Source organism: Manacus vitellinus, unplaced genomic scaffold (genome assembly GCF_001715985.3).
Source record: "Manacus vitellinus isolate BGI_N305 unplaced genomic scaffold, ASM171598v3 scaffold_10_pilon, whole genome shotgun sequence".
Lineage (NCBI taxonomy): Eukaryota > Metazoa > Chordata > Aves > Passeriformes > Pipridae > Manacus > Manacus vitellinus.
Window position 1 is genome coordinate 12,554,846 of NW_021938838.1, and position 13,544 is coordinate 12,568,389.

Genomic DNA, 13,544 nt, shown 5'->3' on the forward strand with positions numbered 1-13,544 from the left:
GTGACAAATATACACTCAGCTAGGTAAGGAAATTGCCAGTTCTGTTCCATTAACAATCACTGGCCAAAGGAACAATGTTCCTGTAGGTTAAAACAACAATTAAGGGGCCTTAACACGTCAAGGTGAGGAGAGAGGGGATACTGGCAGCAGACATTTTTCACACATTGCTAAGCTGCTTCAATGCATAAATTAACTCTTAGTTCAGTTACATCGGTTGAGTGTGCTGTGCATGTGCATGACTGGTCTGTGTGAACCAAAATCCGGCCCTGTTGATTTATGAGAAAGGGTAAGAGAGGTTGAAATCAGTAAGCAAAGCCAAACAGTACATTTTCAGCAAAGAATATCAAATAGACTCTCAGACAGCTCCTCAGTTAAAGATGCTGGTTGTTAGACCTGAGGTCTTTGCATGGCAGTAGGTTGTTCATTACGTAATTTTTTTTGTGCCCTGATCACTTGAGCTGCACTTTGCTACTTTTGTAACTGGACATTTTTTCAGTGGGAGAACAGGTTTCACTGTGATCATATTAAATAACAAGCATACTTTATTGTAGTATAATTAGTAAGTATGGGGACATGAAATATTGTTAAGAGAGTTAATAGATAACTTTAATGTGAGTGTATATAGAATAATAATAATGCACATTTTTGCCCTTAATATGAAAATGTTTTTGACATACAGTAGGGTGTGGAGAGGGCATCTTATAGTAAACAAAGTGTGGTACAGTATGATCATGTGTCTACCAGTATTTTTGGCAGTCTGAATTATAGAAAGAATGTAGCAAGACAAGGCTTTTGGTAAGTCTTGAGTGTAATGAAGGGTAAGCTGGAAATATAACTTTTTCATGTCAGTAAATGGTACTGTAAAATTGGCCAGTTCCTTAAGATCTTTTTGATGAGTGGAGTTTACAGAAATAATTTGAAGAAAAAAAAATTCTGAAATCTAATATATGTGATAATGGAGAAATAAAAGCTGTAATGGTGCATTTAGAATATATTTTTTATTACTCTAGGTTCATTTCTGACATAACTTGTTTTAGTGAGCCACTTGAATGATCTTGGTAGCTATGAAGTTTTAATAGCTAACACTTGGAAAACCTTGTAGTTTAAACAAATATTAACTTCAAAATCACATTCCTTCCTTAAGAAACTATCCCAATTTTATTTTATTAAAAAAGAAACAAAAAAACCCAACATGTGAGAGACTATTAGGAGGTAAAGTTGTGGAAGTTCCTGTAAAGTGGTGACTTTTTTCTAGATGGGATTTTACTATTGTACCACAAAATTTTTGCTATATAAAGTATTTAATCTTCCTCCTTTATAAAGCTGTTGAGCTCTCACTTCAGAGCACTAGTCCTTTGCTTCATGCAGGACTTGAAAGAAATCCATGTTTTATTATAGTTGATTAAAAGAAAAAAGAATGAAAGTGAAACACAGGCTCTAATGTTCATTCTTATCTGGGGAAACAAGCTAATAGAAAGGAGAGATTTTTGGAAAACCTAAGGTCTGTATCTGTACTTGTGTTTCAGATCTTTCTTTCATGACAATAAGCATTCTCAGAGTGCCTTTCTACACCTGATAACCTTTTGGAAAACAAAAGACTGTTGGGAAAAACAGTACTGGAGATGGAGATGATAATTTCTTATGCTTTGAATAGAGGCTCTTTGTTTTTTAGGATCTACCCCAGAAATTTCTGCAAACACTGAGTTGCGTTAAAAACAAAAAGAAAAAAATTGAAGTTTTACTAGTTTTGGTCCCAGGTCAGTATTCTCAAAAGTGTAAAAACTGCAGCAGGGGGTTAGCAAAACTTTTTAAGATGAAAAAATAGCCAATGTTTTAAGAACTTCTGATGAAAGGAGTTGAGGCAGAGGAGCTGTTTTAGGCTGGGAGTGAAGATGATGTTCCAGAGCTGCTCTGCCTTCCTTTTGCAGCCTCACCTCCAGCAGTGTGTTGTTCCCTCCTGTAGCCCCAGTGAGATTATTTGTCAGATCTAGACATGAGATAGGTAAAATTCAACCTGGATAAAATGTTCAGCTTTCTTTTAGCTCTCTTTGCTGAAAGGTTGCTGAGGGTGCAGGGGAGTAAAAATGAAGAACATTTTCAATCTAACTTTATGGAAATAATACAGAAATCATTGATGTGATGAAATTAAGGGAAAAATAGGTGGAACTGTGACATGAGTCAGAAAATCCAGTTATTTTGCAGGGAAGAGTGTGTATGATTATATAGAATTTTTTTACTGGTTGTGCTGTTTTCTCTGCATAAATATCTAAAAATAGTAAGTTACAACACAGATATTTTGGGTTTGTTTGAATTGCCTTCTTTATATGGCATGATTCATCTTTTGCTTTATTCTACATAGTGCTGATTGTAAGGTGTAAATAAGTAATCAGTGACTGAAAAAAAAGTTACTTGCATCCCCTCTGAGGTTGGGAATATGTCTGTTAGAAGTTTCAAAAGACCATCTTTTCTGGAAAAAAAAAATCGTTTTTAGGGAATAATGAAATGGACTTTTCCAGAATAGTGAGATACAGTCATATTTTTTGGAAGGCTAGTTTGAATATAATATTTATTTTAACTGCTTATCAGACTGCATTCTTATTGTATAGCTCAGAACTAACATCTTTAAATGTTTCATAGCCACTGCTGTATCTCTCCATGTGTCTTTTGTGACTGACTTTTTACACCTATATGAGATGCTGCTCCAGGCCCAGAGATATTACTTGGTATAGTGAAGCTGACATTTTCCCAAAATTCAGGAGAAATTCAGGGCAGCAAACTGGGTTATCTTTTTAGAGGTGACTGCTACTTGCATGGGCTTAAGTCTCCCTTGTGTTAACAACAGCAGTTTCTTCAATGAATTCTTCACTGCGTTTTATGCCAAGTTCTGGGGGAGGAAAAACCACACTTTTGCTTAATGTTTTCAGTGTTTTTATGTGTTAGAAATTGTTGTGACATTGCAGCCTTGAATTTGTTGTCAGAACTAATTTCATTAATGTTTGTGTGATTTCAATAAATTTAGTTTTTGTATTATATTGTTTCACCCAAGACATAGATCCATAAATTGGAAAATAGGTATTGTCTTTTGACTTGTTTGATGAGGAAACTAAGTGAGAATTTTATGTTGGAAACACTAAAGTCTTCTTAAGCCTTTATAGCCTAGGTATTGAACTTCTGTCTTACAATTAAGAGAGAAATGAACCCTTTTGAGAATGGTATTGACACCCTGCAGGGAAAAATGTCAGCTGCAAAAGTTTTTACACTGTCATGCTTCTTGGTCAGAAAATGTCATTAAGTCCCATCTTTTCCTTATGCCACTTAATTTAAAAATAACAAACCATGTATCTGTAATGTAACTGCATTTTGGCCTGTGACTTTGATGTGTCTGAGCTGTGTATCTGTTATTTCTGCTCTGTAACATACAATGTGTCACTTCTATTGCCGTGAAAAAACTTTGGAAAAAAAATTTGTAGTGATTGAGACATTCCAATTATTAATATTCCACTTGATGAATTTCACAATCAATCATCTCATTAATAGGCCTGTCTATGACTAATAAATGAGCAGAGTCTGTCAAGATCTTCAAGAAGTTCATTGCACGCTCTAAAATTGGGCATTAGTGCTTTTGATCTTCATTGCAGTTATCAGTTAGGTATAATAGCTCGAGTAATACTCATAGCAGCCTACAAAATTTGTGGAGGTTTACTCCTCTTTGAAGGCCAGAGTTAACAAAGTTTCTGAAACAGTGCACAATGCATGATGACATTATAGGGATGGTGCACATAAGATGGTTTTTCATGTATTGGCATCACTGATGTATATATAAAAATCACATTGTTTTTTGAAGTGTAAGAAACATAATCATGATACCTGAATAAACTGCTACACTGTTAATAATTTTTTTAAAATTTAAAAATCAGATTTAGAAAAATTGTTTTTAAGATGCCTGATACCTTCAAGTAAAAGCAATTTTTAAACTTTTATTTAGGATTTATGTGTTTGAAGAGCCAATAAACAGTGCTTATGTAACAGTACTTAGATTTACACATCAGCCAGCTGGTATAGCCAGATCTTCAGGTTTTCTTTTTTCTTTTTTTTTTTTTTTTTTTTTTTTTTTTTACTTTTTGGAGGTATTTGTGAGCAGCTTGATGTTTTTGACATCCGTGTGACAGCTTCTTGCATAAGAGATGAGCAGCATGTTATACCACCCAGCTGTGTGTATTAGTCTGCACATCAAGCTGAAGAGCGGCACTTAGCCAGATCTGACAATCAAATGTGAACTAGTACTACCTATACACAGGAGTGCATTTTAATGTTGTGTGCTTTTTGCCAAGAGGCTGGTACTTGACAAAGAAATTGTCAGAATCTCTCTTCTTCCCACCTTTTTTTTTTTTCCCTTCCCACAGATGTGAGTCCATGTTGAAATATATTTTTTTTTCCCCTGCAGTTTAATGTGGTTGATCTTACAGGTAATAAAGCCAATCTAATGTTTTCAGTGATTCCATGTAATAAAATTCTGGCAAGCTTTTAGTGCTAGACAAGTGTAACTGTTTTAGGATATGCAGCAAATCAGCATGTCATTCTCTGCCAACTTAATCCAGTGGCTTCATGGCCATAACATGCCAGCAGCCTGTCCCCAAAGAAAACTGGGGACGTAGAGAAATTACAGTGCCAGTTCAGAAATGTCAGTGCTGTTCTTGGGCTCATTAAGAGTCGGTGCTCAGCACATTGTGAGCGTGGAGATGAGTAAGTGAGAGACACCTGCTCTTATTGTAGTTGGACTGATCTGTAAACCTCCAAAACCTGTACACTTCCTCATGATTTTAAACCTCTGTCATCTTCCTTAATGCTTAAATTTGAATAAATGGAATTAATTGTCACAGAATGCACAGTTATACTCTTAATAGTTCAACTTTCCTTGTTTATGTGTTTACTGTAAGCCAGGAGTTAGTTACTACAGGCAATATTGTTTTCTTCCTTTTTTAAATAAGATTGCCACAATAGAGAGGATTGTTTTAACTTATTTATGCAACCCAAAATGATGATGAAGAGGGAAATGTAGAAGAAAAAGGATTTTTTTATTTAACAGTTAATCCTCTTGTCTATGGAGTACTCCATTTGCAGTAACATTTAGGTGATGAAATATGTAGTTTCCATATAACTTGGCTTCATTAAAGCATTAGCAATACCTTTTTTATCTTATTCTGTGTTTCCCTTTGTATTACACCCTTACCATTCTTGTAAAAACTGTATTCCATTTCCATCTGGTCTTGCTCTTACAACAAATAAGTAAGAAATTCATGTCCAGTTATAAAGTGGGCACAGTTTTGAAGAACATTAGGCTGACATGGATTTTGATCAGCGTAATAAGGGCTTATTATCTAAAAAAGAATTTAGGAGTAAAAGTTCTCCTGTGCTGAGAAACAACCTAACTTGAATTACTGCTTTGTAAGTAGAGAAGTTCCACTGATTTTTTTTTTATCCGTTTTTCCTTATTTAATTTTCCAGAATTGATGGTAAGAAGAGAAATAATTGCACCAGTTTTTGTCATTTTAATGCAACTAATTTTATACCTCTCTGTTTATATCTTGGTTTTTGTCTAATTTTCTTTTTCAATTTTACCCCTCCAAAACAGAAGAAAAGGCTTCTTGAAGAACTTGGAGAGAACAGACTTCCATATATGACTCCAGCCGATGATGATTTCCATCAGTTGGTAATGTATTTCTTCTAACTTGTTTTAAACTAAAATGACTTTTTGGACCGAACAACAAATAAATCTTTCTTCAAAGACACACTGTGAAATCTGATATGAAAAAAGGTGTCCTGATGGCTGATAATGGACTTCCAGGTGGTGTGAAATAAGATCTCTAGAACTGAGATATTCATGAATGAGAACTTGGTGAACTTAGTTTATTTTTAGGGGTGTGCCCTGAGTTCCAGGTAACGTGTAACAATCAGAGTTTCTCATGCTTTGTTGAAATAAAACACATCTCATCATTCCTTTAATTTTTTTTTATCTGAGCTGTGAAGAGACCTGTTCTTTATAGCTTGTGTTTGGCAGAAGAGGGAGAATATTAACATAGAAATTCAAATTTTTGGGCCCTTAATTTTACTTTCAAACAATAAGTAACCATTGAGACATTGCTTAAAAAACAAACTGTGGAAACAGGAATACCTCAAATGAAACCAAACAAAAGTAGGATCAGGCCCAGTAGACACATGAGTAGTAAACCAAATGATTGTGTGGAAAAATATGATGAATTAATAGAATTTTCTGCATCTGTCTTGCATCTTTCTATATCAGCTATAAAACACAGGGTAGGTTCAATCAGATCAAATTGGATCACTGTAAGATAAAAAGTATAAGAAATAGTCTCGTAGTTTGAACAGCTACAGCAAGGATGCTTACATTACAGGTGTGTTATCTGTCTTCTATATATTGATATATGGCTCAAAGATGTAGAAGTGTGGAAGAGCTGGAAAAATTTATAAGAGCTAAACAGATGGATTTTATTATTTTTTTTATTTACAAAAAACCCAAACACATTCTTTTTAGTCTTAAACTAAAGTTCATGAAGAAATTCTTCCCCTTTTAAGACATAGGGAGCTGATTTTTCTCCTTCCTTGTCCTGTTACATCCCCTCCTGTTCTCTTTTTCTGTCTCTGTTACTGGCAAGAGCTGCTTTGCCCAGCATCTTTTTCTTTTCCTATCTTTGTAAATCCACATTCTCATGGAGCTGATGTGAAAGGAGAAGGTGGAGCCAAGATTGCCCAGGTGGCATCTCATTTGCTCAGTATCAGTAACCTATAAATATAGAAGACAGTGGGAACAAGATAAGCAGTGAAATCAGACCTGTTCAAGCCTTAATAAAGTTTAGATACACTCTTTCTGCAAATATAGAATTATAGTTTTTATGTAGTATATGTGTGCATGCTAGGTATTTTTAAGTGTACATGATAATCTTAAGCATCACAAGCACCTTTTAAATTCTGTGGTGGTTATGAAATGTTACTTGAATCACAGCTGTAGAAATTACAAATTCCATGACGCTTAAATGCACTACAGATGGGAGGAAAAGAAGGGTGAGAGCTTGAAGACAACAAATAGCGAAGTAAAATATCACATACACTTTAGTTTTACAGTCTGTCTTTCCTGGACAGACCTGCCTTACTCCTTTAAGGATCCACCTCAGATAAAGCAGCATTCTTTGAACATGTTGGAAAGGTTAGGTAGGCTGCAAGTAGAAAAACTGCCATATCCTGTCAGATGTGGAAGCGCACAGCCTGAACAGAAGTAAGAAATTCCATCATAAGCAAAACTTCACTGACATCCTCTTTCAATGTGTCTTGCTTGATGAAGGATTTTAGAAATGGGCCCCAAGCCATAGGCTGAAAAAATGTGATGTTTAGCGCCAGTTTGGAATAAGAAAAAAGGCTTTTAACAAAGTAATTCACAAATATTTGAAGTACAAACTATCATTTTATGATGTATATGTTAGTTTTCTTATCAAGGGTCCTTATTGCTGATTTCTAACTTTATTGTGTCAGTTGTGTCCATAGGGTGGATCTGTGTGTTGAGTATCACCATCAGAAGGGAAAGCATCTATATATTTAAAATCCTGTGTGTAACGTTAAATGCAGGTTTGACCATCAAATGTGCTTTTTTATTTTTTTTGTCCTGTAGTTGCCAGCAATGTACCTACTTCTTTCAGAGTGAACAGTGAATTGACCTTTAATACTTGCTGTCAGAGTTACAACACAGAGGACACAATTACTCCCCCTTCCCCATCCCCCCGAAACAACAAGGTGTCCTGTGTGAACCCAGCATTCACCCTGGATCTGATCCCTTAATGTTTTCCTTATGTGGGGCACAGCACAGTCACTGGTTGGAGATTTAAAGAAGACCAAACTGTTTTCATGTGATGTGTCGGAAATGTGTTTCCACTTCCTGCTTTCTTTGGAGATATCAGTGTGGTTTTTTTCTTTTTAAGGTAGAATTCGAAGTGTACAGTGTGAAACTTCATGATAAAGTAGTTCTTAATCGTGTGATCTTAAAACAGAATCCAAAGGTAACGTGCCTCTGACTTGGCTGGCAACAAAATGTGCAAGGCATTACCTCTGCAGTTCAGGGGGGGAATACGATGTTGTTACCTTTGTAAAATCTGTGTGTTTCCTTTCTAGTGCGTGTTTTCAGGCACTTAATTGCTTTACATCATATTCTTATTTTCCTCCTTCTGTTTCTAATAGTTGTTTGTAATTTCATGGGTGCAATTCATGTCAGAAATTCAGTCTCTTTGTATCTTTGTATAAATGGTTTAAAAATACGTAGTATTAATGACTGTTTAAATATACCACAGTAGCATATGTTATGTGGTAACTGGTTAATCTGAATATGTCCAGTGTACAGAATTATTTAAAGAAATACTGGAATACTGTTATAGAACTGTTAGTGCTCTTTCTTTTATACATGGCATTTGCATAATGAAAGAAATAATGCAGTAATAACCTTTGTATGTCACAACATATGATGTTCTGACATAATTAAGTATGATTGTGAAAAGGTATTTATGATTCCCATCAACCTGTACCCACCCATCTAACTGCAGCCTATAAGTGTAGGTCTGAAATGTAGTTACTGATTTCAGTTGTTGTTTATAAGGATTTTTTCACTGTACTGTTCAAAGGCTGGAGAATACACAGCACTGATTGAAACAAAAGGGACAGTTCAGGACCTCTAAAGGAATCATTTTGAGCTTTTGACAAGCTCGGGTGAATTGCTTTTATCAAGTTTTGATAAAACTTTATCAAGTTCTTTGAATGAAAGCTGGGATCCAGTGTTCTGTGCTGGGGATTGTAGAGGGACCTTCAGACAGATATCTGGATCTGTTTTCAAGCTTTATATTTGAAGTTAAGGATGTAAATACAATTGTCAGAAATTATTATTATCTGTAGATACTGTTAGAGGTTTTTTCCCTCTCTGCAGGAGGCTAGTTTTTGTAAATTGTAAGAATGTGTAAAGAAGGGGAGTTAGCTTCACTGTAAAAATTTCACAAGAAATGGTGAGAAGGGTTACAGACAAACTAAGATTTATTATGTGTAATCATTATTTTTAAAATAGGCTTCCTTTTATGTTCCTCTTTTTAGTAGAAACAAATGATTCTATAAAGCCAACTCCTCAGAGTTGTAGGATAACAGTGTGTTATGATGCAGAACTGTAACTGTTTTCATGCAGCAGAAAATGTGCATACTGACTTACTGCCTGCCTTGTGTTTTTTAAAGGCATGTTCTTTGGATTTTAAAATTAATTTCCTGAAAGGAAAGTCTTAAATGAGACTTGGAAGTAGATAGTACTAGTAAAGTAATTTTGAGTTGTACCAGAAGGAACCCACAGATGGACTATAGGTCAGTGTGGTGCTTTGTGCTGGTGACTTTTATTTGTATTTTTTAAAGCACTTTGAATGTAAGATATTAGGTTAGTAAAAGTTTTGATAGATCAGTTTAGTGCATCCACGTGCTCTTACCCCATTGCCTAATGCCTTCAGATTTCAGTTTACTTTAACATTTTTCCCCACACCACCATTGGTATCTGCCTTTTCCCCAGTCTAGTGACCAATTTCTGGACAGGAGATAGATGTGGTGGAGTTCTTTGGAGCATCACACTTGCTAATTGATACTTGATATGCTCACATTGCAGCCTTTCCCTTACTAAAGGCACTAGTTTGCATCTATTTCTTTTATTTATCTATTAATTTTAATGGAATACATAAGAACTCTTTTTAAGAATTTATTCTCTCTAGCCTTTGTCCAGTTTGCCAAACAGTCTCAGCAGTAGTTAAAGCAGATTTACAGGCAGCCAATAAAAGGTGTGATTATGTGATACTCGCTTCCTTAGAAAACCAGATTAACAAAATAAAATTATCCAAGCCTTCCTGGAGTGGGAAGCAGTATTGTGCATGCAAAGCAAGACGCTGCTGATTAGCAGTGTTATACCTTGCTGGGAGTTGTTGCCTCCACACGCTGCTGGATTCTGAACTCCAGCTGATACCAGAGCTGGTATGGTCAGAAGAGGATATGAGGAAAAAGGATATTACAGGTAGGGAGCTGGGGAGGAAAATAAGTTTGGAAATTTTATGCTATCTAAAAGGAGAACTTTTATATAAAACAGGAGAGCTAATTGGCATGCACTGAGGAATGTGAAAACAGAAAGGACCAGTGTGTAGAGGACTGTTTTGAAGTTAGACATGCAGTGCATTTTTTAAAAATTTACATTTTCATTTTTTTACGTTTTCCCTGGGAAGTGTTGTTATATCAAATGGTTTGAGTTTATCACGTAGACCTCTAGAATTCTGTGCATCAGAATGAAACAAAATGGTTTTTGCAACCATTGCAAAAAGAAGAGTTGCTTTTTCACTGCTTGGTAACCTGTTGTTTGTATATGTAAAGGCAGCATTATCTACAGGTTCATCAGATGAACTTATATGTTCTACTGATTTCTGCCAGAATACTCTGATTGATTGATTGATACTCTCTGGTTACAGGCCACTGGTACATATCCACAGTGTGTGCAATATATTGATATATGGAAATAAAGTAACAAATACTGACATCTGTTTCTTCATTATATTCTAGACTCATGCTCGATAACTTGACAGTTTAGCCTTGTCTCTTCTTCAATATATGAAATATTTTGATTCTTGTAAAAAGAATAATTATTTTGCTATTTCTGTTGTTTGGTGTTTTTGTCTTTTTCTTCTTTAGTGGAAGACCAAATATTCCAAGCTGATTTTCAGAAAATCTGAGACAGTACCTGAAGAGCTCCATCAAATGGTACAAAAAGGCTTTCTGACCTTGCGAGAACACGATTGTTTCTTTCAAGATCTTGTAAGGATCAAAGGAAAAGATTTCCTTACTCCAGTGTCTCGTATATTAATTGGAAACCCAGGATGCACTTACAAGTACTTGAACACAAGATTGTTTACAGTTCCTTGGCCTACTGAAGGTTATGATATAAAATATTGCAGTCCTCAGATACATGATGCTTGTAAAGCATTAATCAGACTTAATGACTACTTGCATATTGAAGCAGTCAAGACATTACAAGGACAAAATTTATGTGAGACCAAAGAAATTACAGATACTACTGTAATAGATAGGGAGCAAAGTTTTGCTACTTCTCTTACGGAGCGAGGGTCTGTTTCAAAAGATCAAAGCAGTGTTTGTGTTCCAGAGGATGACTCCATAAGCCTGAAGAACAGAACATCTTATAACCTGACTTTATTAAATTATATGGATCCACTGCAAATGCTGTACTTGAAACAAGAACCTTATTTTGGAATGGGGAACATGGCAGTGAGCTGGCACCACGACGAGAATCTGGTTGAAAGGTCGACGGTTGCTGTGTACAGTTACAGCTGTGAAGGTGGGTGATGGGAGCTGACCAGTCATATAATTATCTTAAATCCCTGGACCCCTTTTCTCTTTCCCTGTGTATATGTGCATAAGCACACCTGCATGCCAGTCTAGGCTTGTCATGTGCTTCTGAATGCGTTGTGGTACCTTTTGTGTTTAAGCCTTATCTTTATTTTTACTAAAACCTCTACAAAACATACCTGTGTTTACTGGCTTAGCAGTTGTTCTCTAAGTAGCTTTAAAAATTGGTGTAATTAACTTCCTGACTAAGAGCCAGGAAATCAAAATCTGTCAAATTCCTTTTTCAGGTTAGTGCATGAGCATGTTTTCTGTCCTGTAAAATGTTTCACTGTAGTTGAGATCACCATTTTTATGGTGTTATTTGTCATATACAGACTTGCTTCTACTTTATGCTGTTTTTACTACTCTTCTTTCTTTGGAAAGATCATTTTCAGTTGGTTTTGGATAGAAGTATTACTATATTTATTTTTGAAGTTATACATTTTGTCTAGGCATGCTGTAGTGTTAATGCATGTTTTATGGGACTTGCCAACATTTCTGTAGTTGGGAAGGGTGGACATTTTCTGTTAAAAGAACTGTTATCTGACAGGCTTTGGATTTCTTTCAATGACTCCCAGTTTTGCAGGGCATAAGATTAGAATTTAGACACTTGATTTGAAATTGCAAATGCTCCGTTATGTTTCATTACTCACAATGGATTTTTTATTATTCCAAAAATCCTTTGATGTTTGCCTTAGAACATGGGAAGAATTCACGTTGACTTCGGTAGGTTTTGGCTAAAGGCTTTGATGTAAAAATGATAGTTTATACTTTCATGTGCATTCTCTTATTGGTTTTGTTATTAGTTTTGAAACTATGGGTCACTTTGTTACTTAATGTACAGCTGAAGTCATATTATTTACTTTTTCCTGGACATAAAACATCAACTGGCGTAGCAAACTGAATAAAAGAGATTTCCTGACAAGTAAAAGTGTAATTTTCTTCATAAACTTTTTTCTACCCTGTTTGTCAAAGGCATTGGTATTTTATGTCCAGTAAATACATTGTTTTTTTCCCAGTAAGACTGTAGATAAATATTTTTGCAGTAAGATTTTAAGTTAAAGAAACTTAATAATACTGTGTGTGAAGATTTATTGTAATATGCTTAAAAACATTTTACTTTAACATAAAATTTGCTTATGGAGGGGAAAAAAGTGAGTCCCTTTAAGTTAAGAGAGCTATAAATCAACAAATATGAAAGCTGCTATGTTTATCCATAACTCGTCAGTTGATTTTGTTTCTTTTATTCAGCAAGTTAAATAGGTAAAAATTATGGTGTTTTAAAACCACTGTAAATTCTGTGGAAGATTTGATTGATGGGGGTATAAAGACATATTTTATACATTTAGACTAAAAATTATTTTGATATCTATGCACAGTTAATGTTTTTGCCACATACAAGATTTTTTCATAAATATACTTACATTTAAAAGTTTGTAATTTTTTTCTGGAGGGTTTGAAAATAGACATGAAAACAAAGAAACTAAGATCTTTCCAGTGAATAAATTGATTTAGATTTACAAAAAAAATATTAAAAAAATTACAACTTAATTTTTTTCTGTTTTTACTCCAATTGAAGTTTGATTATATATGGAGTGCGGGGGGGTGGGGGGGAGAAGTCCCTTGGCAGGAGGTGGCAATGTTAAAACCTCAGTGTAACTGGAGATAGTGTAAGAGATGTTTTTTTGGGAAGAAAATTATTTATGAAGTCAGATCTGAAGAAGATTAAATTCCATTTATGGCCCTTGAGCGTGGCTCAGGTTGGGTTCTTGAACCTGAGAGGGAGTTTGAGGTGCCTGGCGTGGCTCCTGAGCCTGGTGAAGAAATGTCCTGCAGTGTCACTTTGTGTGCAAACAGTTCACTCATCTGTCTGTGTGCAGGGAGGGTTGTCGCTGTATATCCCTGAAGCAATGACCTGCTTCTTTGTACATTGGAGGAAATGCATCCTGTTTATAGCTTATGAGCATGGCTTTGTCATTGAAATGACAGTAAATTCTTGTGTGTGCTGAAGTTTTGTGCCCAGCACATCCAAGAGGAGGGGCCAGTCTACTTGATTGTAGAGAAATAAATAGATTGTC

The 13,544-nt window shown here is 35.3% G+C and overlaps 1 protein-coding gene across 1 annotated transcript in view; it reads left to right on the forward strand.

Moving 5' to 3' along the window:
• Nucleotides 1-204: 204 nt before the first annotated feature.
• Nucleotides 205-13,544, forward strand: part of FTO (FTO alpha-ketoglutarate dependent dioxygenase) — a 195,318-nt gene continuing 181,978 nt past the window's right edge. The window contains exons 1-3 of the mRNA XM_018085057.3: nt 205-286; nt 5,633-5,710; nt 10,756-11,416. Coding sequence (XP_017940546.2) covers nt 5,678-5,710; nt 10,756-11,416 — 694 coding nt within the window. The 5' untranslated portion in view covers nt 205-286; nt 5,633-5,677. The remainder of the gene's footprint in view (nt 287-5,632; nt 5,711-10,755; nt 11,417-13,544) is intronic.